At 45.3% G+C, this 26,503-nt stretch overlaps 1 protein-coding gene across 11 annotated transcripts in view; it reads left to right on the top strand.

Annotated features, from left to right (window-relative positions):
• tp53bp1 (tumor protein p53 binding protein, 1) overlaps positions 1–26,503 on the top strand; it is a 33,235-nt gene that overhangs the window by 6,380 nt on the left and 352 nt on the right. For 2 of the 11 annotated variants that reach the window (XM_085770312.1, XM_085770303.1), the window contains 21 exons: positions 18–125; positions 1,423–1,483; positions 1,575–1,744; positions 2,573–2,699; positions 2,818–2,912; positions 3,003–3,190; positions 4,349–5,477; positions 7,029–7,145; positions 7,218–7,412; positions 10,227–10,293; positions 11,578–11,667; positions 13,588–13,864; positions 14,670–14,822; positions 16,632–16,849; positions 18,979–19,376; positions 20,227–20,418; positions 21,658–21,840; positions 23,207–23,395; positions 23,501–23,595; positions 24,950–25,146; positions 26,307–26,443. In XM_085770312.1, the coding sequence (XP_085626438.1) occupies positions 18–125; positions 1,423–1,483; positions 1,575–1,744; positions 2,573–2,699; positions 2,818–2,912; positions 3,003–3,190; positions 4,349–5,477; positions 7,029–7,145; positions 7,218–7,412; positions 10,227–10,293; positions 11,578–11,667; positions 13,588–13,864; positions 14,670–14,822; positions 16,632–16,849; positions 18,979–19,376; positions 20,227–20,418; positions 21,658–21,840; positions 23,207–23,395; positions 23,501–23,595; positions 24,950–25,146; positions 26,307–26,443 (4,386 nt within the window). Of the gene's footprint in view, positions 1–17; positions 126–1,422; positions 1,484–1,574; positions 1,745–2,572; positions 2,700–2,817; positions 2,913–3,002; positions 3,191–4,348; positions 5,478–7,028; positions 7,146–7,217; positions 7,413–10,226; positions 10,294–11,574; positions 11,668–13,587; positions 13,865–14,510; positions 14,580–14,669; positions 14,823–16,631; positions 16,850–17,137; positions 17,318–18,978; positions 19,377–20,226; positions 20,419–21,657; positions 21,841–23,206; positions 23,396–23,500; positions 23,596–24,949; positions 25,147–26,306; positions 26,444–26,503 lie in introns of all 11 variants that reach the window. The other 9 variants (XM_085770241.1, XM_085770226.1, XM_085770234.1 and 6 more) reach the window with 9 other exon arrangements.

The following is a 26,503-nucleotide window of genomic DNA, read 5'->3' as shown; positions in this document are numbered from 1 at the left end:
GTATGTCTGTGTTTCAGAGGGAACCTCTCAGTTTGGTTTTCTTGAGCTCTCACAGAGTCAGGATCTGCGAGGTGAAGAGGTGAACAGTCAGGAGGAAGATATCAGCCAGAGATGCACCAAGTCAGGTACTTTTTTAAAGACTTTTATTTGTATATTATGTGTGTGTTTTTCATTTGAAGTGATAGAAAGAAGATGAGCTGCACATTTCAGATGATTTAAACATTTATGGGGTTGCATTTAAAATAGTCAGGATGTAAAGGGATAGTTCAACATTTTGGCAAATTGGCCCATTGCCATAATCCCTATAGTCATAGCAGTAGGTTTGTTACTTTTTAATTGTCGGTGCAAGCTACTTTTAGATCGGCGGAGCAGATCTGCTAGCTACTCAGAGCTACGCTACAGAGGCTAATGGGATTTCTTGGTTTCCCTCATCAAACTCATCAAATACACAATCCAACAACTCCAAAACGCTCTGGTGGACAAGTTGTGACCTGCACATTCACCACGCTATGAGATAATAACACAACGTTACCAGAGAGAGTTGTTTTAGAGGTAAATTCATGCAAAACCGCTGATGCAGTTGATGCAGAGCCGCAGTTTTTCGGCAAGCAGTCTCTGCATTTACCTCGAAAACAACTCTGTCTGGTAACGTTCCGTTATTATCTCATAGCGTGGTGAGCCTCCGTAGCGTAGCTCTGAGCAGCTTGCACCGACAAGTAAAGGTAACAAACCTACTGCTATGACTATAGGGATTATGGTAACGGGCCAATTTGCCAAAATGTTGAACTATCCCTTTAAGGGAAATTGTCTAAGTGAATGAAGACACTAAAACATGGAGATGCTACCAACCATACAGGACCCAAGTGTTTACAAGCACTATGACCCTCAGAGAGAGATTTTAAAGCAACATTTTAGACGGCGCTCTCTACCATCACATCATTATGAAAGCCCTCAATAAAATAACATCTTCCAGAGGAATAGTGGTGTCCATCCCCTCAGTAGAGATCAAAAGACTTAGAACATCAATGACAAGAGCACTGAAGATGTTTACTGAGACTTGTTATATTTTTTCCTGTATTTGTCACACTCCCAGTGCACCTTGGTGCCATTTTCACTCTCGCTCTGTTGGCGTCTGATGACTGTTTCATCAGCTCATAATGCATAAATGAAGTATAAACAGGATTAAAACATCCCCCGGCACGGCAGCAAAGTCCTGCCTGCTCCCAGGGAATCAGTCAGGCTTTAACTTGTGTCTTGTACTGTGATGCTGCTAGTAAAATGAAAACATAACAGTGTGTGGTGTGGGGGGTGTAAATCCCAAAAGATGCAGCGCGACAGGGTGTCACTGATGATTATCCGGTATCTGATCAGGGTGTTCATACCGACTCCTTCCTCAGAGTCTAATCTCTAACTGCTTTTCAGCAGCAGCAGAGCAGAACATCAGCTCCAGGTCTTCAGCGAGTCAGGACAACAAGCCTGTGAGGTACTACTCAGTGTGCTTCATTTAATTCTACATTTATTGAAAAGGCACAAGCACATCTGGTCTGAAGTCACTTCTTTCCCCCCTTCTGCAGATCTGAGGTCAGCTCCAGCAGCTCCTCAGACTCGCCGGCTCAGTCGGGCCGGCAGCTGAGTGTCCAGGCCTTGCTGCACTCACAGGGCTTCCAGGCTGCTGGGAAGCAGGACCAGCAGGACTGTGAGATCCTGTCCTCACAGGAGGACCTGTTTGATGCTGACAAAACAGGTACGTTAACACGCATGGATCACAGAGGTGTTCATCTACCCTCTACTGAATGTAAGGTTATTTCATTGTTCTGTAAAAATCAGCTCACTCAAGATGAACAATTCTCCTCATGTGCTTTTATTGTGTGAATAATTTTATTTGAAACGCTCACTGACCTGTTGTTACTAGAGCTCCTAAGAGAGGAGACACGAAACTATGTGAGAGATGGTTTTAACTTCTTATGGATCACCACTTCAAATAAATAAGAAAAAGTTGAACATCAAGTGTTGTCAGTCCAGTGGTTTATTGCACCAGTTGAAACTTAAAGGGATAGTTCACCCAAAACTCATTATCTACTCACCCTCATGTCAACTAAGAGCTGTGAGAAGTTTCAGAGTCCTCCGTGCCTTCTCTGAGTTACGGGGGGGGCCGTGCAGCAGTATTTGTCCATATAATGGTTGTCAATGGATACCAACTTTCTTCGTCCAAAAAGACACACCAAAAAACATCCAAATACCTCCATACTGCTTGTGTGTAATGTCCCTCTTATATTGAAGCCCCGACATGAGAAATTGTTCTGAAAAAAATTAAATAAGTCTATATTTCAAGCTTGTTTGTAGCTGAAGCTCCCAGTGTCTCGGTTCACTGCTCTTCCGGCGGAACAATTTCTCATGTCGGGGCTTCAATACAAGAGGGACATTACAGACGAGCTGTGTGGAGGTATTTGGATGTTTTTTGGTGTGTCTTTTTGGCCCTTAGTCGACATGAGGGTGAGTAGATAATGAGTGAAATTTGAATTTTGGGTGAACTATCCCTTTAAGTCATGTGTCTCCTCTGTGTTGCTCTCAGCTGCTGCAGTAGACAGCACAGTGTCTGAGCCGGAGCAGCAGGGTCCGCCCACATCGACCCCGGCCCACACCCTGCGGCTGCTGCATCTCTCTGGACAGGGAACACTGGTGCAGGAGAGTCTGTCCCAGTAAGTCACATAAACGCTCAGACTGTATGTTTGGTCCACACATCTGCCCATTCAATATGTAGCCAAGTCAGAAACACGATTTCCACTCACTTCCTTTTCCTTTTCTATTTTAACCCAGGAGCTCCGTGGATTATGTTGCCCCCACCCCGGACAACTTCACCCACACTCCTCTAATCGTCCCGAGCTCGCCGACCGCAGCAGAGAATGAACACGGTAAACAACTAAACACACACGAACGACTGAGATTCAGTTGGAGAGCGAGTCTGCTGGAGAGTTGAGCTAAACGCTGTTTTTTTCTGTCAGGTGCTGATGAACCGATGGACACTTCATTGCCCCCAGAAGATCGAGCAGGAGAGAAGGAGGAACAGCCAATGGAAACGGAGGTTGCCTCCAAGCCACACCCATCTGCCTCTACGCCTGTATCCCAGAATTCCCCTGGTTTTATGTTGGAGCGTAATCTCTCTGTACCCTCCCAGCCAGATTTCTCTCATGTGAGTGCTTCCTTTTCTTTACTTCACTTAGCATCTCCATTTTGGCATTTACTTTATAAACAACTTTTTGATCGATTGGATATTGTCATCAGTTTTGATTTTTTTTTTTATTTTTATTTTTAAGTATATTTTTTGGGCATTTATGCCTTTATGGATAGCACAGTTGAGACAGACAGGAAACGGGGAGGCAGAGAGAGGGGGAATGACATGCAATAAATGGCGCCCGACGCGGGACTCGAACCAGGGCCGACTACAGCGAGGACTGTGCCTCTATACATGGGGCGCCCGCTCTAACCACTACGCCACGCGACGCCCCATCAGTTTTGATAATTTAGAAATATTTAGAGTCATTTATAAAAGAAAAGTGCTCACTGGATACAGCTTCTCAAAGTATGAGAATTGGCACAAGATCTAACCAGTTCTAAAAATTAATATTTACGGTAGTTGCATTCAGATCTGCATAATAGTAACAAATAATGATAAAACTCAGGTTACAAAGTGCTTTTACAACAGCATAAAATACACAATACACTTGGGCCAGAATAAAAAGGCTGCTACATTTAGTCCATATTTAACTAATGCAAACGGCTAGCCTGCTGACTGTAGCTGAGACTGTAGTCCTTGTTCTGCATGAGCCGGTTCTCCACCTGAGCAGAATAAGAAGAAGAACCACCATCACCAGCTGGAGTCACAGTCCATCTCAGCGAGGGCCACTCAACTTTTAAATCGAAGCCCTTGTATATAATACTTAATAAAATATACCAGCTCTGTCCAAATGAATTCTCCATGTGAACTAAGTAGAAAGTGAGATTGTTATGACACGTTAAGTGCACACAGCAGAGCAGCTGTGAGCGGACAAACATTTGAAGGAAGCATCAACGTGGTGGAACGCGACATGTGGATCAGCTTCCTGTCTGGACTTTCAGAATAAAATCAGAGCAGAGACAGGATGTGGATATTTCTGATTTGGGCTTTAGTTTGATGAGATGCTTTGTTTCCAGGCAACCATATGCACTATTAATAATGTGATCACAAGTTAATCTAAATCTGTGAGGATTGTGATTCTGCTTAAAAAAAAAACGTTGTGATGATCTTTTGGCTACATGGTTGCAGCTCTAGTCTATAATAGTCCTGATGTTGTTATTTTCTGTTTCTCAGGACGTGTTTGTCCCAACGCAGAGCCTGGAGGCTCCACAGCAGTCGGACAAGAAGTCGCCTTGTGCGACAGAGTCTCAACATGTGGAGTCGGCTTCTTTCAGTTTGCCTTTGCAGCTCTCTGTGAACACAGAGAGCAGCTGTCCAGCCAAGCAGGCTTCCGAGCAGATCGAAGAGGACAGCCAGGCTACGCAGATAGAAGAGTTGGAAGAGCCTCCCGGCGTCGACACCAGTGACTCTGTGGTTTCCCGCTGCGATCAGAGTAGCCAGAGCAACGGCGGCGCCTCCTCAGAATCACAAACCAACAACAGTTTGAAAGCTTCCACCTCTGCTGAGTCACTCAAGCAACGCAGCGAATGTGCCAGGACAGAACAGGCCAATCTGTCGCAGAGGTCCGACGTGCACAAACAGACGGCAGCTTCTCTGAATGTACAAAATGTGAATGTAAAGGACAGAGTGGTGAGCTCTGCTGACGCCGTGTCCTGCTCTCAGCCGAAGCTCGACTCCTCTGATCCGACTGTGAACAGCTGTGTGCAGGAGACGCCCTCGGACACCACGCCCTGCACCCTGCCCTCACAGTCCATCATCTCCCAGACACCAGCTGTAGATGTGGTCAAAGCCTCTGTGGAAGTAAGTGGAGGAAAGAGCCAGTCTGTGGATTCACAGCAGTGCGGGACGGTCGGTAACAGCCAGACGGACAGAGACGTGATGGACGAGTGTGAGCAGGGCGACGCAGAAGAGGAGGAGGAGGAGGAGGAGGTGGTGATGGAGGAGGAGAGTGCAGGGGGAGGCGGGGCTTCAGGAATGGCTCTGGCACTCTCCCAGAGCCAGCTGTTGACTCCCGAGCCGATGGAGGAGGACGACGAAGACGGGGGAGCGGATGGAGACAGCGTTGTCGTGGTGACGGACAGTGAGAGAGACTCCCAGGTTCTGAAGAAAGACGGGACGCCACAGCCCAAGACAAACAGCTCCCAGCCAATCAGAGACAACGTCGCCGCCTCCACTAATGGCCACGAGTCTCAGGCGAAGGCGAAGGAGGCGAACGTGGCTCCTGATAGGTTCTCCCAGACCGAGAGGGCGGGGCCTGAGCCTGACGGGATCAAAGACAAGAGCCTCAGTGACAGCTCTGGGGGTAAGATGACTGGCAGTTACTCGGGTAAAAGTAATGGTTCCCAAATCAGGGGTCAAGAGATGGTGTCTGTCAAACACAACAGGTCAAAGTTCATAAGGACATAATGTTTATTTTCACCTTTACTTTCTTGTCTAAATCAGTGGTTCTCAAACTTTTTACACCAAGTACCATCCCAGAAAATACTTGCCTCTCCAAGTACCACCCGGTACCACCACGCCTAATTTAAACTTAAACGGTAGGCTACTAGTCAAAATTTAGGTTTGGTCCAAAATATTAGTTTCTGACCAAAAAAATGTTTTTGGGCTCCTACCATAGGCTTACTGACACAGCCATGTAAATTCACATGCAATGTCAGGGAGGGAGTGGGTGATATTGAGCACATAACTCTAATGTTATCCCTTCTTGGTGAAAGTGATGCTGTTACAACCATCCCAGTCTTCCCTAATAATAATAATTAATTATTAATCATTATAATGGCGGTATACAATGATACGTTGTTTCATTTTCAGCTCACACACACGTTTGTTTTCACCCGGGTCCAAAAGCCACACCAGAGCATCATGTTTCCATGACAACTGACTGGAAAAGATTAGCAGTACGTCATGTTTATATGACCCTCGATCGTAAAAATAAAACTCTGAGAAGTAACACTAAACTTTAACATCAGAGACACACGTACGCAAGTTATTTAAAGCGCTGCTCATTTCATTTTATAAACGGGCCGCTCCAGTTGGACTGTAGCCGAGCTACGGAGCTAATGGAGCTAACGGAGCTAACAGGTAAACAGATGCACGTGTGGTCGGAGTGGTGCCTGGACTCCCTTGCTGATAATGATGTCGGCATTTTCTGCAGGTTTTTGCTTGGATTTATACAGTCCCTATTCTATGCTATCATCACAACATCCTGCAAATGCATTTTCGGCCAAAAATATGTGGTTGCCCAATTTTTGGTGCATCTGAAATTTATTTTATTTATGTTTAATTCAGTGAGTCTTTTGCGTACCACCTAGAGGGAGCCCGCGTACCACAGTTTGAGAATCACTGGTCTAAATAATTAACTAATTATTAGTTATTCACTGAAAATGGACGGATCTCCTCATGCTCCTGTCTCTCGTCGTCTTCTTAGTGCTGCTGCTGTGTTTCTCATATCCAGTCTGCATTTGTTTAATTATTAGTAGGGTACTGATCGATTTCTCCATTATTGCTTCTTTGTCTGCCTGCGGAGTCGACCAGTACAAACACACACAGCACCACTCTGCTGTTGAAACCCACATTGTGGTGGAAAGTGTAACTGCAGCTTGAATGACACAGTCTCTCTCTATTCATGACAAAGAATCGATTATCTCCTCTACATGTTGCTGTTTTCTCACACATTAGGAATTAAACAGCAGGATTTCTTTTCTGCACTTGGTTGTAAAACAGTCGGTGCTCTGTGAGCAAATCAAAGGACTCGTTACATCAGGAGCTGGAAAAACATTTTCACTTTTAATTATCAGCCTTAATGGAAACAATACACAGAAACTGATTGAACAATGGGGTTTTTCTACCACAGAAATTTCCTTCCACTTCACGCTTCCAAAAGAAGGGGAGCTGATTGGTCCCGCTGTTGGTGCCACGCCCCCTCTGATCAGCCAGCTGAAGCAGACGCTGAGACACAGCACTCCCATCGGTGAGTTGAAATTTCTCTACCTGATGCCAAGCAGCGTTAACGTGACTTGTTAAAATTTTTCTTTTCCCCCAGAGATCACTTCCTTTTCTGAGAAGTCGGACATGGCGGGCGATGTCTCTGCCGACGCGGCGATGGCTATGGCCAGTGACATTGCGTCCGGAGAGAGCGGAGAGGACACGACAGAGAAGGAGGATGGGAAGCTGAGTTTGAGGATGAAGCTGGTGACGCCTGTGGAAGAGGGCAACTCGGAGCGCTTCAGCCTTCAGAGTAAGAACACTGGCCCTCATTTATCAAACTTGCGTACACCCAAAAAATGGGTGTACACCAAATTCACCGCAAGGATCGGCATTTATCAATCTGAGCGTGAGCGTACGGTACGCACAAATCTCACGCCAGCTCTGACCAGGTGTACGCACATTTGGAACCAGCGTAGAACATGCAGGAACGAGTGTTGCTGTGTCAGAATGATTATTAAACCAATAATAACTAATAACGCAGCGATGTGGACCACATGTTGTTATTGTTTATATTGATAAAAAGATAAAAAGTAGCCAAAAAAAAGAAACAATACCACCAAGTCTGTCTTGAAAATTTAACTCGACTTTTATTTTGAGCAACTGAGATGAATTAAAAACCACGATGTGACAGATGCTCGTTAATCAACTGTGTAAACAGAAACAGTCAATGACAGACAGACCTGTTATTGTTAGATCACACACACAAACTTCCAACATCTCCTGCACCAGAGCATGACCGGACGGCTCCTCAGTCTCTCTCTCTGCCGGACACCGGAGCCCTGGTTGGGGGGGGGGGGGGGGGGGCTCCGCTACCTGTCTAGGTGCAGCTGATCTCCGCGGCGGAGTGTCCCCCCCCCGTCACCGGGACCTGTCAGCGGGAGATCAGGCCGGTGTTTCACATCCCTCCATCAGCCGAACCATATCATCGGTGTTGATGGTCATAAAGTTGCGTTCGCAGCAGTAATATGACCATATGATTTCTCCTCAATCACTTGTGTTTAGTAAACTGCAGGAGCATTTCATGAGATCGCTGGGTTTCCTGATGTGGTCGGTGACATGTGCATCTGCAGCCTCCATCCACCGGGATGACGCTTATCAATCACAAAAACTATCAATCTATCAATGTCCAGATATTTAATGTTGCCGCCCTCTCCCTGTTCAACGTGGTAATGCCAGTAAAGTCCGTCTTATTGGCCGTCTTCCGTGTCTCCATGTCGTAAAAGGGGCAGGGCGACGACTCTAAAGCAGGAATATATCGGGGCGTGACATTTAAATTACGCTCGTTTTCAGCCGCCGGATTTATCACCACTAGGGCTGCAACTAACGATTATTTTGATAATCGATTAATCTGTCGATTATTTCTTCGATTAATCGATTAATCGGATAAAAAAAAGGCACAAATTTGATTTACATTGTACGGAAGAGAAGAACGAGAGGAGGAGTTGTTTCTCAGTTTGATCCAGCATGTCACTGGTAGGCTATATCATTTATTTCTTTCTCCCTAACTTTATTCAAAAACAGAATGTTATTCCAAATGGACAATATTAGTGCAAAAAAATTGCACAAATAAGTTTTTTTTTAAGTTAGTTGAACGGCCCAGAGCTGTTAAACTAATATAATACATTAAAAAATAATAATAGTCAAAATTCATTAGGGCACTGCCTGATTTGCTTACAAGTGGAAGTCTGCAGCATGTTTACATCCAGAGGAAAATTCTGATCAACCCTGAAAGTTCATAATTCACCGGATCAACCGACAACAACCTGACGTTACTCCGACAGTTTCCAGTTTGGCTCACAGCCCGTTTCCCCGACCGGCCCACGTAATCACACCGTGATAAACACCAGTCACCGCGGGGGGACAGGCTGGACCCTCCGGTCACACACCGTTACACACACACACACACACACACACACACACACACACACACACACACACACACACACACACACACACACACACACACACACACACACACACACACACACACACAGCAGCGATCTGATGTAAACATCGGTATTAACTGTAAGCGCCCATCACCATAAAATAAAACGGGTAAATGATCATCAAATCTCTAATCTGACTCCTCCACACACCGAGCTCTGAGCAGAGGAACAGCTGATCAAACCTCTAAGGAATATTTCTTACCTTTACTCCAGGTGTCCAAACCAGTCAGCAGCAGCAGTCATCAAACTCCAACAGTTTTATAATCCATATTATTCCCGTTTGCATCGCGTTCCTCGCGGCCAGCTGCTTCATTCATTTGCATTGTGTGGAAAAAAAGAAAAAAGTTTTAGCTAACGTTAGCTTTAGCTTTAGCTTTAGCTTCAGCTCCTGACAGGAGAGGCTGACAGAAGAGACCGTGAAGCCTCTCTGCTGCTGGTACCGAGTCCAGACCACCGGTCCAGACAGTCCGCGACCATGTCCGTGACACACCGCGTCCGAGCCGCGCGGACTGTGTCCGTGTGGGAGTAACGTTGGACCAGGAGTAAACAACGCGGTGGAACCGGACAACACAGGTCAGGTTGATCAGAAACACGGCTGTTGCCGCCGCTAAAAACACGTCTTTTTTTTTACATGATGCAAATGAATGAAACAGGCTGGCCGCCAGGAACGCGATGTAAACGGAAATAATATTAGTGGATTATTGGAGCTGGATGACTGCTGCTGCTGCTGACTGTTTTGGACACGGGTAAAGATAAGAAATATTTCCTTTTTTCCCTGGCTCTGGGCCAAGTTAATCGCTACCCAACGAATCGATAATCAAATTCGTTGCCAACGAATTTAATAATCGATTTTTATCGATTTTATCGATTCGTTGTTGCAGCCCTAATCACCACCATGCCGGTTCTACGCCGAAATCAGCAGCGTACACACTTTTAGTAAATCACACGTGACACTTGGCGTACACTGATATTTACACCAGAATCTACACCAGATCCTGCGCAAGTTTGATAAATGAGGGCCTTTGTGTCCAACCTAGAGTGCGTACTGATGCAACGGTAGCCATGGAGATGCCGTATGCTCTTGTCACCCCTCTAAGTAATACATTTCTTTCCACCAGAGCCAACGCTGCCAGAGGAGGATGGATCTGTCGTCAAGGTTACCGCAGTTTCTAAGGCTGTAACCAGGTAACTTTCCACTCTCTCACTCTATTAACTGAACTCCTTCGCAGTTCGAGTTGCTTCTTCTCCTTTGAGTCGCTGGAGAAAGAACAGCAGCTGAAGGTCGTTGTGCAGCTCAGTTCTTCAGCCTCCAACGCGCCTCATGCTGATGGTTGTTATAAAAGGTCTCTGACCAGCCCACAGCCTCGCTCAGCAGCGCTCACAACCAGGAAAAATGAGGTCCAGCTGATGTGTCTGTGGCTCAGGAGATGAGATGGTTATTTGTGGTTTCATGTCAGATTGCATGTCTATGGTAGGGATGGGCAATTAACTGAAAATGTACTGAAACCCACGTTTAAACTCTCTAACCAACACAAGTTATTTTGTTTTTTTTCCCTGTGCTGTCCTCTTCGAAAAAAACAAACCAAAACAAAACAAACAGCCAATGATAATTAGAGCTGCGCCAAGCTGAACCAATCATGTGGCTGGAATAGAGCCACTCCAGGTTAGGCTAACGCACACAGCACAAGACTGTGCTGCACTTCATCCCCAATCAGTCAGGCTTTATTTCTGTGTGTCATTTTCTCTCAATTTGTTTTGTCCTCCCATTTTTGGCTGGACAGCGCTGTGATCTCAAATGTCCCTTGCAGTCATGTGAAATGCAGGAAAGAGGAAGAGCACTTTTGATACACTGAGCCTCCATTACTGGAAACAAACTACTTTAATTCCATGTGCCATTATTACTAGAGGAAGAGCTAAACATAAGACACAGAGAGCAGGGGAGAGAGGGAAGTGGTTGGTCACTATCAAACTCTCCATATCACACTGAAGAAGAAATGAAGACTAAACTATTGTCAAAAAATAAAGGATGTACTCTGTGAGAGATTAGGAGAGACAGTCTGTCTGTCCTAACTTTCTCTCTGACTGATCATGTTCTAAGTGAAAGCAGCTCAAGTCACAGCACAGTCTGGCTTTGTAATATGTGATTTTATCAGATGATGTCACTGTTATCAAATCAGGCTTGAACTTAGGTAGTGAAGACATGTACTTTGTTTCCTGGTCTTGTTAAAGTAGGCACAACTAGGCAAGGCAATTTTATTTGTATAGCCCGTTTTTACAAACAGTTTGTCTCAAAGGGCTTCACATAGCATCATAACAACATCCTCTGCCCTTAGACCCTTAGCTCATTATGTTGCTAAACGTTTTGGACCACATTAGCTGCAGGTTAATTTCTCTTCAGACTCTGGTCGGCTGTCAGAGCCCTGGTACAGGAGTGAAGTCTAACAGCGCTCATGTTTGATGTCTCAGCAGCCCGTCGGTGTTCAGTCGAGTCAGACAGGTGCACAGGCAGCAGGAGGCAGAGGAGGACGGCCAGCCGGCGGGAAACTCCACACCTGTCAGGTGAGCACATTTCACTTCTGTTACGCTGCTACTTACACAGTGTCATATGAGATGTGATGTGGTTGTGTCACTTCCTGTCCCTGTTTCCAAGCAGCATTTTGACAAAGTCTCAGACTGGGGCAGAAACCCACTTTCTATCCAAACGATATCTGACCCCACAACACAGTGTGTGATGTGTGATGGACACAGAGCTCTCAGCAGTGCTGCCCCACTTTAGTTGCCTTTTAAACCCCCGTGTGCAGCATTTAAAAAACTGTGATCTCACATTCACCAATTTAAAATGTGAAATGAATCACCAGGGTACAATTTATCTGTGTGATTTGTTTCATGCATGTAGTTTGTAAAGATTCATCCTGCAGCCTCACTTGTCCATTTGACCTGGGGGGTGGTATATGAATAGATTTCCCCTGTTGTAATGTATTTTAGTAGACAGAAATAGGTCTACTTGTGCTGTGTGTGAGACCTACTTTTGGATTGTGGAGGTGGGACTGTTATTTTTTGCACCATGTGCGTATTCTCCTGAGACGTGTGGAGCAGGAAGGTGTCGTTTTGTCCTCACGCTTTGGCAAAGTGAAGTTGTCTCTCAAAAGTCTTCAGCATCCAGTTCACCTCTCTATCCACTCGTTTCTTGGTTAAACAAGAGAACTGTTCTTTGTTCCTGTCAGTCTAAATAGGAGACTGATGCTGATACCACATATAGGTTATATAGCAGGGCTGGGGGAAAACTGATGCAGCATAGTATTATGATATTTTGCTCAGCACTCGGCATTGTATCAGTATTGATCTTTTATTGTATATATGCAGATATAAATTGAAGTGTCTAGTACTACAATACAAAAGTAGGTTCTCTGACTGTGTTGGTCAGTCTGTCTACTTTACAATCACATTATACAACAATGAATATTATTCAAGTGAGTTGAACAGATATCACAAACTATTTGAAATCACAATAATATCAGCTAGTGATATCGTACCGTGAGGCCTCTGGTGATTCCCACCTCTATTATTTAGGTAGTTGTTACAAATATTCATTAAGTCTCATGAGTTAAGAAACAGACTGTGAGCTTTGGCCTGATGTTGGTGTCAGAGGACAGAAGGCCGTGCCCATGTGGTTACCTCAGTGAGAGAGTTGACTCCCTGCTCATCGGCATCTGCTGGACATGAGCTTCTCTGACTTTCATCAGTCAGAGTTCCATCATATATATCAGACCCAAAAATATTCCCAGTGACGAATGGATTTCAGATGTCCAACTGGCCAGCTGTCATATGGCCCGACATTAGCAGTTATCTCATAGAGAAGCACAGTGTGTACACAAACAACAATTTGTGTGCATATAAGTCTGTATGTGCAAAACGTTTTAATTTTTTTTTAATTTATATTATTTTTAATTTTATGACACCAGTGCTGCACAGACTCTCGCCGCCTTTAGGACCTTCAAGACCCCAATCCGTCCTTTTAATGGCCTGGAGCTATAATCTTCTTCTTTTTTTGGCAAACGGATGAGATCCCCTCAGTTTATTATACAATTTCCATCCATCCTTTTGCCGGTTTGTGCAGTTAACAGCACAACAACTCCTTGTCCTTTTTGTTTTCTGCTTGACTCCGCTTGTAAACAATGAGAGATGTCCCACTTTCTGCCCCCTGGCTGCACGTGCACATCTGCAATGACGTTGCACAGAAACCTGTCTACAGAGAGCTTCATTCTCTGCTACTTAAGCAAACATCTTCAGCAATGTTGCAACAACACGCTGCCAGAAAAGTCACAACACATGTAAAGCCTAACCCCACCTGTGGCCATTTGCTTCATGTCTCACTCCCCTGATACAATAGAAACAGTAGATTCTAAATTGACTGTGTGTTTTTGTCATCAGCCAGATGTCTCATAGCATCACCTCTGTATAATGTTATCGTCCCTTCAGGGGGGAGCTGTTTGCCTCGCCTCAGAGAAGCTCTCAGGTGTCATCTGAAGGACTCAATAGCCTCCCCAGCAGCCAATCAGAGCCCTCACAGCAGGAAAAGTCAAAAGCAGCGCAGCCACAGGCCGCAAATACTCCCGCCCCCCCCGAGCCGCCTGAAGAGAGGAGAGGACCGGCTGTGGTCATAGAGCCACCCACCGTCAACCGGACCGACAGCCGGCCGAGGGTGATGTCACAGCAGAGCTCTGACATCACCGTCACCTCCAGTCCATCCAACAAGGTCTGTCACTCAGTCACAGCTGCTCTGCTCAGAGGATTTAGTTTAAACACAGAAAAAACAGCTGACGAAAGTTTTCTTTATATTTCTGTTACAAATTAAATTAAAAAAAAAATTGAATGAATTTGGATTTGGAAGTTTGAATTAATATCTAATCAATCAAATTTCTGAATAAGTACAAAATGAATTAAACCAAGCTACACTCTGCTGTAACACATCTCATATAGGAGTTTGTTTTTGCAGCCGCCTGTGAAAATTTAAGGTATTAAAGAGGCTGAAATCTGTTTGGTTGATGTTGAGTTTTGAAATGTTTTACGGTGTCTGCATGTGACATGACTGATTTTAATTTCACAGAGTTCATGAAAGTAAAGCAACATTTTAAAAATATATTTCACTTGGCTTTTAGAGCTGCCATAGACGAAAGTTAATTTGACATGATAATATTTCAGCTACATTTCGAAGATGTCACATCCCAGATGTTGAACAGCAGCTTCTGAGTTGAGTCTCTCTCAGGTGGTTTATTTAAAGTCCACGGACACTGGAGTTGGTTTTCGTCCATAATTTTACGTGCGTTGTGTAGAAACGAGACTTAATCCAGTTGCTGACATGAGGTGTAAAGCTGTTGATCACTCTGTCCTGTGTGCCTCAGCTCCGTCAGCGCTCAGTCTCGCAGCAGACCAGCTTCGACGGCCCGGGGCTGCGTATGCCAGCCGGCAGGGTATTGACATCCAGCCGAGCACGAGCAGAAGAAGTTCCAGCTTGTGTCCTTGTGTCTGTCCAGCTGACGCTCTTCTGTTCTCTCTGAAAGGGGGAACCAGAGTCTCCGTCCTTCAGAAGAACCGCTGGCCCCTCCCACTGCAGACACGTGCGCACCATCCAGGAGGTGCGGACCACCGTCACACGGATCATCACAGACGTGTATTACGAGGACGGCAAAGAGGTGGAGCGCAAAGTCACCGAGGTAACTACCGCATGGTTCTGGGGCCTCATTTATCATTGTGGATACACCTTTTTTTTACACACTTTTCCCCACCGTTATGTGCGTACGCACGTTTCTCCGCCAAATTTGGGATTTATCAAGCCAAAACCTGACGGGAAAAAGTGCAGACATTTACACCCATTTTGACCCTGGCGTACCGTGATTTACATTGGCGACACCGTTGCTGAGTCAGAGAACTGCAGTGTGAGAAGGAGAGAGGAGCGCGGATTACATTTAGAAGAGCACAGTGTTTGTCCTAGGATTTTTTGAAGTAAGTAGGCTAGTGATAGTGGTGGACCGTTGATGCTGGCAATCCAACCCGCTCTATAATAACACTAGGCTATATGTTAAAGCAGATAACAGCGGCACGGCCGTTTCGGCTAATGCTGCGTTCAAGGCAGGCTTTTGAAACCGTAAGTTACAGCTTCAAGTCACAACTACGACTTGGTAGCGTTCCAGGTAACCCGTAGCTCGTGTTTTTACCGTCCTGTTGTCTGTGAAAGTTCCCTATAACGGCCACTCGTAACTTCCGACCCGTGAACTCGTACCAGATCGAACTGGTATGACTTCACAGGAAGGAAAAACACAAAGTACGAGTTTCCTTGAACGCACCATGAGTTAGCAGCCCCCGCCCTTGTCAGGCATCAATTGGTCCTCGTGCTACGTCACCACATTCACGCGCATCCCTTGGCTGCACACACAGCCCTTCATGCCGTTCTCTCCCCTCATTGGATAACACTTGTATCCCACAAGGAAAATTTTCTCCTCGGGTTACAGCAGAGCAGAGTGACGGAGAGACTCGTGTTTAGGCTGAAATACTTCATGTAAGTGATTGCTGACGGAAAATAGGACTATTTAGGACTTATATTAACAAAAACATTCCACTGATATCTGCTTTAATTGATAAACAGAGCGGATTGAGGATTTTGCTTTTTTGCTTATACACACTCGTGTGACGTCCGACAAGGATCAAACCCGCCAAGTTGAAAAACACACCGGCAGCAGCGCACACTGATCTGCAGCTACTGAGACTGTTATTATTCTGTCACCTGAGTTAACGAGGTGCACGTGTGTTTGGAGCTGACGAGAGGAAAGAAAAAAGAGCAAGACAACATGGCCCTGAGGAGGAACTGTGAAGGACTCAGCTGTAATGGAAAATGACCTAAACCGAGTCCAGTAGAGCTGTAACTGTGTAGTGGAAAGTAATGGTAACTATCGTGGAAATCCTGTTTTAACATCTAAGTAAAAAGAAAAAAAAAGAAAAAAAATTCTGGGATAAAGGGGCAGATTACATAAGATTATTCTTCTTTCTGCTCCCTTTCGTTGAGATTTGGGAGGTTTTTGTTTTTATTGTAGCTTATTAAAACGCAAGATCATTTTTCTGACTGATTTATTGCCCGATGCCATGTATCTGCTTTCTTTCCCCCGCCCTCCGCCCGTTGTCTTTGTTGTCACGTTGTAGCCGCTCCACAGAGCGCACATGGCTACTTAATATGCACTTGCTGACCATATATGGTTGTGTCTAGGCGTTCCGGGGGCGGAGTAAGAGGTGTGTTCACGTGCGCACCATTCTTGGGTCCGGTGTGATTTATCAAAGAGAAATTGCGGAGAGTTGTGCGTATGCACAGTTTGATAGATCTGAAAAAGGTGTAAATATTTTGGGTGTACGCCATTTTCGTCTTTTCGACGTACGCAAAAATGTAGTAGCAGTTTAAATGAGGCCCCTGGTCTCTGTCTGTGACTGAGGTTGAGCTGAATCTCCATGGCGTGACTAACGTGGATGTTTTGCAGGAGAGCGACGAGCCGGTGGTGGACTGCCACGTGGACAGCGACATCTCCCCGTGCCGCATGGGCAGCAGCTCCGTCACCTCTGGCGACCTGGCAGACATCAGCTCTCTGTCGTCCAAGGCCTCCAGCCTGCAGCACAGCTCGGGAGGAACCAGCAGCAGTGCGGGCCTCGTCCGGCCCGACTTCATCATCCCGTCCAGCCGAGGCGCCCGATCCATCAGGTACCGCCTCCGCCCCCCCTGCACCGCCCGTCAGAGTTCTCCTCAGTCTGTCCGTACGGTCTCCTCTGCTTTTCCTGTCTCTGCTCGCTGCATGCCGACCTCTGTCCTCTCCTTCCTCTTCTTTGACTTTTTCTAACACGTGATCTCTCGGTGATTCACTGACCCCCCCGCCTGCTGCAGGTGCAGGTTGTTCCCAGGCACGAGTCTGGGGTAGAAACCCCCTCACGACCCCAGATCAGTGCCTGTGCAACCTGACCGACTCTGTTCGTCCCCTCTGTGTGTCTGCAGTCCCAGGAGGGGAGGTGGGCATCAACAGAGGGGTCACAGGGGTCTCAGGGGTCACAGGGCAGGGTCAGTGATCACAAAGGGCAGAGGCTACGGCACCCTGGGGTCCCGGGCCTTCGTCCCACTGAGTCCCCGAGGACGGGCTAGAAGGGGCCGACCTCCATCTCGCTCCTCCCTGTCCAGGTGAGTCGTCACAGAGGTTCAAACCCCGACGATAACTAGTCAACCGCCCCAAACAACACCACCTGCAGTTTCTATAGTAACACTTCACGTTTCCTTGTTTCACTAATCACCTTATATCTTTTCACCGCAACTAATAACTAATATTTTCACCATCGACCATTGAATCTGGATTGATAGTTTCTGTTTATTGTGCTTTGTTCTCGTCATCTACTTTGTCTTACCAACTTTACAAAACCAAACATATTCAGTTTACAGTGATAACAAAACAGAAGAGTGGCATGTTTCCACTTTCCAGAAGCTGGAACCAGGAAATATTTGGTACTGTTGTTTTGATAAATGATTTTCTAGTCAGTTTATCAATCAATCAGTTCCACGGTAATATAAAAAAAAAAAAAAAAGTAGAGCCAAAGTTATTCATGAAAGAAATAGTTTAATGAAAGGGACAACGAGGAGTTTTGGAAAGCGAAGTGTTTTCATACTACATTTACCATGAGCCTCCCTCCGCACGCACTGTGAAATTCTTGGACCGGCGCAAGACGGACGTCTTGCCAAGAATGTTTTCATTCATCAAGAATTAAAGTCAGAGGTTCGAAGACGATCAGATACCGTCGTAGTTTCGATAAATGGCGATTTGGCGGCGTTATTCTCATGACCCGCCGGGCAGCGTCCAGGAAACCAAAAGTAAGGAAACGCTGGTCGGCTCGCCCAGCGTTTCCACCACCACTAATAATAACAAAATAACGATAGAGACAAAACGATATATTTATCGGAAATGGAGCCATTAACAAGTGTGGGTAACGTAGATTCATCCATTAACATGAGACTTTTTTATAACCAAATACAAACTCCTTGTTGTCCCTTTAATGTTTTAATGCTGCTTTTGCAAATCCAATGTTAAAGCAGAAGTAAGTGGTCCGGTCGTTTTCGCTAATGCTGCGTTCCAGGCAGGCTTTTGAAATCGTAAATTACAGCTTCAAGTCACAACTTACGACTTTGTAGCGTTCCAGGCAACCCACTCGTGTTTTTCCGACCTGTTTTACCTGTGAAAGTCACTATAACGGCCACTCGTAACTTCTGACCCGTGAACTCGTACCAGATCGAACTGGTACGACTTCACGGTCGGAAAAATACGAGTTTCCTTGAACGCACCATAACAGTCCTCGTCGCTACATCGCCACATTCACGGCGTCCCTTGGCTGCACACACAGCCCTGCATGCCGTTCTCTCTCCTCATTGGATAAAAACTGTAGGATACGATAAATGTTTTCTCCTCGGCTCAGAGCAGAGCAGAGTGACTGACAGACCCATGTTTCAGACCAAACACTCTATGTAAGTGATTGCTGTCGGAAGATATAACTATTTAAGACTTATATTAACACAAATATATCACTTACTTCTGCTTTAAATTGTCAGTATTTAGTGATCAGTGAAAAATCATCTTTAGATTCTGGTTTTTAATGACTATTAAAATATGCAATTTAGGGAATGTTTTATTACTATACCTCTGGCGTCCCTTCCATTCACATGTTGGACATAGATATAAATCACGTCTTGCATCACCTTTGACATGTCCAACAAAAAAAAGTTGCACTGAAAAAAACGAGTTGCCACCAACGGCGCTGTGTAACTCAGTGTCTGATCAGAGCCTGTTTCTCTTCAAGGGGGGGCGGCGCCGGCTCCATGCAGAGACTGGGCACTCACGGCCAGCTACAGTCCTCCTCTGAGGACGAGCCCTACACCCGCATGCTCCCCCCTCGCCTTCCCATCCACTCCACGGACGCGGAGCTGCCCAGCCACTCGGACTCCCTCAGGTCGTCCCCGGAGGAGGCCGGTCTGGCCGGCAGCAGCTTCGTGGGCCTGCGGGTGGTGGCCAAGTGGTCGTCCAACGGCTACTTCTACTCGGGCCGCATCATCAAAGACGCCGGGGAGGGACGGTTCCGCCTGCGGTTCGACGACGGCTACGAGTGCGAAGTGGGGGGGAAGGACATCCTGCTGTGTGACCCCATCCCCCTGGAGACGGAGGTCACCGCTCTGCTGGAGGACGAGTACTTCAGCATAGGTGAGTGGGAGGGACGGGGACGGAGGGTCCAGATTCAAGAGTGTTGATGACTGATAACTTCACTGTGATGTTTTTAATCTGACAGTTTTATTTTGAAAAAACTGAGGTTGTTTAACCTTCGTCTTGTGTTAGCTTTTTACTGCCATCTATGGTGTTTCTGGACAGTTTTGACCCGTATTTAAAATGCTGTAAAATACACTAAATACATTTTTTTTTTTAATCAAATTAGTTTTTCTTCTCTTGGTTACATTGTTAGGCTTCCTTATCCATGAAAATATTGGTTTTAATATTTTTGGGTTCAATGTAACCTTCCTCTTGTCAGCTTTCTGCTACCATCTATTGTGTTCGGGTCAGTTTTGACCCAAGTCTTCAATCAGCTGTAAAACACACTAAAAACAATTATTTATCGTCCCATTTGTTTCTCATCTCTTGGTTATGTTGTTAGGCTTCCTTATCCATGAAAAGGTTTGTTTTGCACTTATGATTTCAGTTTTAACTGTAATTATTGTTCTTATCGTTATAACCGACCCGAACACCACAAATGTAACAATTTTCACCAGAGCATTTTAGAATTTTGTGAAAAAAAAAAAAAAAAGTTTTATTTTGTTTAAATAGAGGTTCCTGACAAAGTCTTGATTCTATAAACAAATTTATGTGGTACTTCTATGCATTTAAAACTTGAAAACGGGTCACTGGTGACCCGAACGCCAGAGGAAGGTTAAAACTTGAACTTAGACATTCAACAGGAACATTCAGGGGGTGTGGGGTGTGGGGCTGCTGTACAGTTTGTACCACTGTGTCAGTGTGTGTGTGTGTGTGTGTGTGTGTGTGTGTGTGTGTGTGTGTGCAGGTGTTGTGAGGGGCCATAAAACGGAGGGCCAGGAGCTGTTCTACAGTGTGGAGCGGGACGGCCAGGGACAGTGGTACAACAGGACCTCAGTCATCCTGTCTCTGGAGCAGGGCAACAAGCTGAGGGAGCAGCACAGCCTGGGCCCCTACGAGCCCTTCACCCCCCTGGCCAAGGCCTCCGACATCAGTCTGGGTGAGACACAGACACATCACTGACATATGAAGAGGCTTCATGTTGTTTCAGGTCACCCATCTGACAGCAGAGAAACAAGTTTCATTTCAGATTATTTCCATTGTTTGGGTCATGTTTGCTCCTCACCTCCTCCCCGCTCCTTTAGGAGACCAGCAGCAGGTTTAAGTCTGTTCACAGATTATCACAAGTTAAATCAGAGCCATTTTTCAGGAGCCACATTACTTCATAAACTTCATTTGTGACCTGCGTCTGTCCCTCTCTCCTTCTGTGTCAACAAACTCTGCTCATCTCACAACATCTCTCCTCTCTCCGTTGGTTTTGGTTTCACTGCTGCAGACAACAGAGGTCTGAAGGGATGAATATCTGAAACCATTCATTTTATGAAAGTCTATGAAAATTTAAGGAAGTGGATAAAAACAAGAGGCAAAGTCGGGCACAAACTCAAACTGTGCTCCACTGTTTGTTGGTAGTGGGCCACGCCCACTTAGAGGACAGGAAGTATAAACCTTTTCATATTAATGGCACTGCCTGAAAAGTGGAATCTCCTGAAGACAGCATCTTTTACAAATCAGTTTTTAGTTGAAACTCAAAACTTCACACAGAAATGACACATTTCACTAGCCTGACAAACCAGGCTATATCACTAAAATGTCTAGTCTGGAAACGACCGGTAGACCTCGGCTCAATCCAGGGGGCGGGATGAAGGCTGTCTTTCAAACTGCCTCTGCACGCAATAGGGTAGCACTACGATTAATCAGAGCAAAGAGCAGGACGACGTTAGCCTGACAAGCCAATTAAAATGTATGTCGTCATCGCGTTAAGCCCGCCCAACGACTCTCTAAACAGATAGAGCGCTGTGATTGGTGAACACAAACGGTGTTTGAGACTCAAAAAGTTCCTATGGCTCGTTTCTAGACCCACCTACGGAGCAAATATTTTTGCTGCGTCTAGATTTGTAGGCTAACATTTCACACAAATGGTTCACATTTATTATTCTGAATAAGCAGGATGTGACCCGACCTGGTCTGAGGGGCGGAGCCAGACAACCAGAGGGAGGAGCCTGTAGTTTCACATTATTTTTGTTGCACCAGATGTCATTTGAATGTGTTTATCAGTGATAATGTGGATAAATGTTTACACGTTACAGAAATGTGGACACGTTTTACTATTGAACCCGAAACTTTCAGTCTGTTTTACACGAGGGTCCTGGGGTAACACGTGGTTGTTGGTTTTCCTCAGATAACCTGGTGGAGGGGAAGAGGAGGCGCAGAGTGACCCCTGGAGGTCAGAACACCCCCAACCGCAGCTCCTCCAGCAGCCCCCGCACCCCCGGCCCCTCCGGGAAGAGAAAGCTGATGACGTCTGAGGACCACAGGACGCCGGCCAAGAGAGGCCGCAGGGGTGCAGGAGCCGCCAGAGCCGGTACAGAGACGGCATCGCCACAGTAGTTTTAGATTTTTAAATATGAACAGAGCTTGACCTCGTGGTTTTTAAAGTTTTTATTCGCCCTGTTGTTTGTCGGTGAAACGATGGAAGGGTGATTTTTAACTGGATTTTTAGAAAACATTTCTTTTTTAAATTTTTAACTCTTTTTTTAATATCAAATGTCATGATAGGTTTTTACACTCTTTTTTTGCCTTGATTCAATTACAAGAAAATTAAATCAGTGTGACATGATTTAAGATGTTTTATGTGGAATCATTGATGTGTGATGTTTGTACTGAGACCTGTTGACCTCCATGTGATCCATGACCCCCCTCTGCTGCTGTTTGCCACCTGCTGCTGAGACTGATGGGTAATTAATGTCGAGCACGGTGTTGGTCCACAGGTGGAGGGAAGCTGTGGGGTGTTTTCATGGGTGTTTTTGCTTTAAGTTTTTGTTTTTGTGCACTTCAGATTTACACATTTACATATCTGGTTTTATTGTTAAAAAGAAACAGGAAATACTAAACAAACAAACAAACAGCAAAACCTTTAAAGTTTAAGTTTTGTTGTGCTTTGATCATCCACATGGTTTAATTAAAGGGATAGTTCACCCAAAATTCAAATTTCACTCATTATCTACTCACCCTTATGTCGACTAAGAGCTGTGAGAATTTTCAGAGTCCTCCGTCCCTTCTCTGAGTTACGGGAGGGTCCGCGCAGCAGTATTTGTCCATATAATGGTTGTCAATGGATACCAACTTTCTTCGTCCAAAAAGACACACCAAAAAACATCCAAATACCTCCATAGTGCTCGTCTGTAATGTCCCTCTTGTATTGAAGCCCCGACATGAGAAATTGTTCCGAAAAAAATTTAATAAGTCTATATTTTAAGCTTGTTTGTAGCGGAAGCTCCCAGTTTCTCGGTTCACTGCTCTTCCTGTGTCAGTGCAAATCTTGCGTGATTTGCACTGACCGGTGGAACAATTTCTCATGTCGGGGCTTCAATACAAGAGGGACATTACAGACGAGCAGTATGGAGGTATTTGGATGTTTTTTGGTGTGTCTTTTTGGACGAAGAAAGGTATCCATTGACAACCATTATATGGACAAATACTGCTGCGCGGACCCTCCCGTAACTCAGAGAAGGCACGGAGGACTTTCTAACTTTCTAAATTCTAACAGCCCTTAGTCAACATGAGGGTGAGTAGATAATGAGTGAAATTTGAATTTTGGGTGAACTATCCCTTTAAGCTTTAAATGAGAAAATAGGTTTTGGCTGTAATTTGGATGAACTCATCCTTTAATTGATCTGTTTCCTATTGTTCCTGTCATCTATACCTTATGTGTGTGTGTCCATCCTCAGCTCAGCGCCCCGGTGTGTGTAACACCTCCGGGAGCGGCACAGATCTCCCTGGGCAGCCGTGCGACGTGGCGGAGACTCACGGCCCGCTGCCCCAGAACGCCTCTCTCTTCATGGGCTTCGCCTTCATGCTGACGACCTCATCGGAGGTGGACCGCCTCACCAACAAGCTCACCTCCGAGGACGAGGACGGTGAGGCAGCCGGCGACTCTACTGCAGTGTGTCACACTCTGTTTACATCGTGTTGCAGCAGCGTGTGGCCCAAATGTGAACCTTGTCTCTTTTCCCCCTCGTCAGACTACGTGGAGACAGGTCCTTACAACAAAGCTTACACAGAGTCCCAGCTGCTGGCAGGTGGAGGCTTCATCCTGCCTGACTACAATGAAGAACAGGTTGGTGCCACACAGACTGTAGAAATGGTTGAAAAGTACTACACGTGTAAATGAGTCTGAAAGTTTGGAGCTGATGTCAGATCATTTGTTCTTCTACCTGCTCGGTTGAGATTCCCGAGTATGCTTTCATTTCATTGCAGTAACATGTTTATTTTTATGTAACAAGAGCAAGTAAATGAGTTTCCATTTCTTCAAACCTGCTGAAAATCTTCAGTGTGTATATGTGATCAACATATTCTAGGTTCAACAGGAGTAACACTTTGTATTGGTTTAGAGCTCAAGAACCTTTTTCCACATCTGTCTGGTGTCTGTTTGTGGAGATGTCAAAAACAAAGTTCCCTTTTCTGCTTTAGTTTTAACAAAAACAACGACACATACACAAGTACAACAGTGTTACACTGTGTCTTCTGATATTTGTTGAGTAAGTTTATGCATAGGCAGCCTTACCTATGTTTCAACCGTTTCAATTGAAATGGGCCCCAGCCACCAGGGGGGCACCCAGCTGCCAGCCAACAAGTAAAAGACAATACAATAATTCGTTTCACCTTAACATACACACACACACAGGCCTACATCCACCACACACACACAAACAGCTCTGTCCACCGTGCGGTCACACACTCGACCCCTGATCCGCTCTACAACCACTGATGCGCGTATCATAGTCCTAACTTAACAGAGAAATAAAACACAGCGAGATCACAACTAAAATGTGATATTATTCGCAGCTTATTTACAGATTTTAATAATGGAGGAGACAGCTGTCTGTCTGCCTCCAGTGGCTGCTCCAGCACCGCAGCACCGACAGGATCAGCGCCTGTAGACGTCTGTCCGCATGTCTCGTCCTTTCCTTGTCCGTGGTCGTGGTGCTGAAATAACACGGAGCACTTTGCTCTCATTACTTTTGTTGCCAATTTAAATTCAGAATATTGTTAAAGCCTGTAGTTTTTGATTGTGTTAAGATTCCTGTTCATGTCTGAAAATGTACATAATGATTTTGCTTTTTGATGGAAACCAACTTCAGTCCTCGTTTTTTCTGCTAAGTCCTAGTTTCTTGCCCTGATAGTGATTTGATTTTATTTTGTGCGTACCTGGGATGCATGGATAGTGCGTTTACTGCGTCCCTTGAGGGTTTAAAGCATCAGCGACACATGGGCACATAGCTGGCAAATAATTTTATGTTTAACAGGGTAGAGCCTTATATGAAATATTGAAACAGGCCCCCAGATGTCTAAAGCCGCGACTGAGTTTATGATAATTTCAGCCACTAATGTGTTTATCATATGAATTACTCCCTACATACTGGTGGTGCACACCTTATGTTCCTCCTCTTCTGCGTTTGTGTCCTCCTCAGTGTAAGGCGGTGTACCAGAGCCTGCTGATTGCGGACCAGCACTGCCGCACCAGGAAGTACCTGCTGTGTTTGGCCAGTGGCGTGCCGTGCGTGTCACATTTTTGGGTGCGAGACTGCTGCAAAGACAACAAGCTGCTCAACTACAGGAACTACCTGCTGCCTGCAGGCGTGGGGCCGGAAGAGGCCATTGTGGAGTGGTACGATGACGTTTCACCTCACGTTGTTTTTCCACAGGATGGATCTGTCCCCACTGTTTTACCTCTCATGACAATGAACGACCTGGATCAGATCCATATTCTGAACAATCCATATTCAAAACAATTTTTTACCACAGTTACCTCGCAATCTCATAAAAACCGAAGGAGTAACACATCTTGTTAATTTTAGGTGACACAACAACAACAACAACAAAAGAATTACTCTGTGTTAATAGATATAATATATAATAAAACAGTAATATAACTGATGGACATGAAGCAAACTTGAGCAACTGTTCAGGTGTTGTTGGAGGAGTGAGTGGACACGGATGTTGTGTCATAAAGCTTCAACTAAGGTTGTTTCATTATTAGAGTGTGGAGTTAAATGTCAGGAGATAGTGTCATCTAGGTCCGTTTTAAATGATAAATGGTGAGAAGCAAAAGAGGAGAATCTCAACACTGAATATTTGATATTTTCTCATTGGTTTTGCTTAAAAAAATGACTGAAATGATTCATCGTTTTCTTTGTTATGAGGATCGACTAATGGCAAACAACACAGCTGTCCTGAGAGCTTCATCGCCTCTGAAAATAAATTGATAAATAAGAACGTCACCCCTGCATTTCACCCTGCTGAGCTGGCAGTCAGACTGACCCTGCAGGCTGCCGTAGGCGTTTTTGTGTTTATGTTTAAATCGGGAAACAAGCAGGTGCCCAACCTGAAGCTTCAAAAAATGAACAAGCATTGGAGAGACATGAGGCTTCGACACAAGATTCACTGTGGCTTCTTTTCTCAAAGAGCAACACTCCCTAATGAGATCTGGATCAGGTGCTCCCAACAGAAAGTGATGTCATTCTCATTCGGCCAAATGAAAGAGGCTGCGCGGTTGTAATGTTATTGTGGACCACCTCAGATGTAACTCATTCATCACTTGAAATACTCAGTTCACTTTGTGTAGAGCATTGTATCTAAATGTCATAATTTTGTGTCATCACTCACATATGTAGTGTTGTGTGTAAGACCAGCATTCAGATAGCTTAAGATTCAGTTTCTTATTACATTATTGATTAATGAGAAGCTGAATGATGTGGAGCGTTTCACTTTGCTTGCATGAAAAATGAAGAATCAGAAATGTAAATGTGTGTCCCCCCCTGCTCTCAGGCACCCCCGTAGCAGCCCGTTCAAAGCCCTGCGAGTCCTCCTGGTGTTTGAGAAGCCGGTGGAGCTCTGGGCCCAGCTGATCACTCTTGGTGGAGGTTTATCCGTCCGACACTTCCAGGGAGACAAAGATGGCTCAGGTACAGGAACCACGACGCGGCGCCCAGATCTTCAGCACCGTCACTAGTCATGTTCACCCT

Source organism: Trachurus japonicus, chromosome 3 (assembly GCF_045865225.1).
Source record: "Trachurus japonicus isolate A0001 chromosome 3, Traja_1.0".
NCBI classification, from domain to species: domain Eukaryota; kingdom Metazoa; phylum Chordata; class Actinopteri; order Carangiformes; family Carangidae; genus Trachurus; species Trachurus japonicus.
This window is presented reverse-complemented; position numbering and strand designations above follow the sequence as displayed.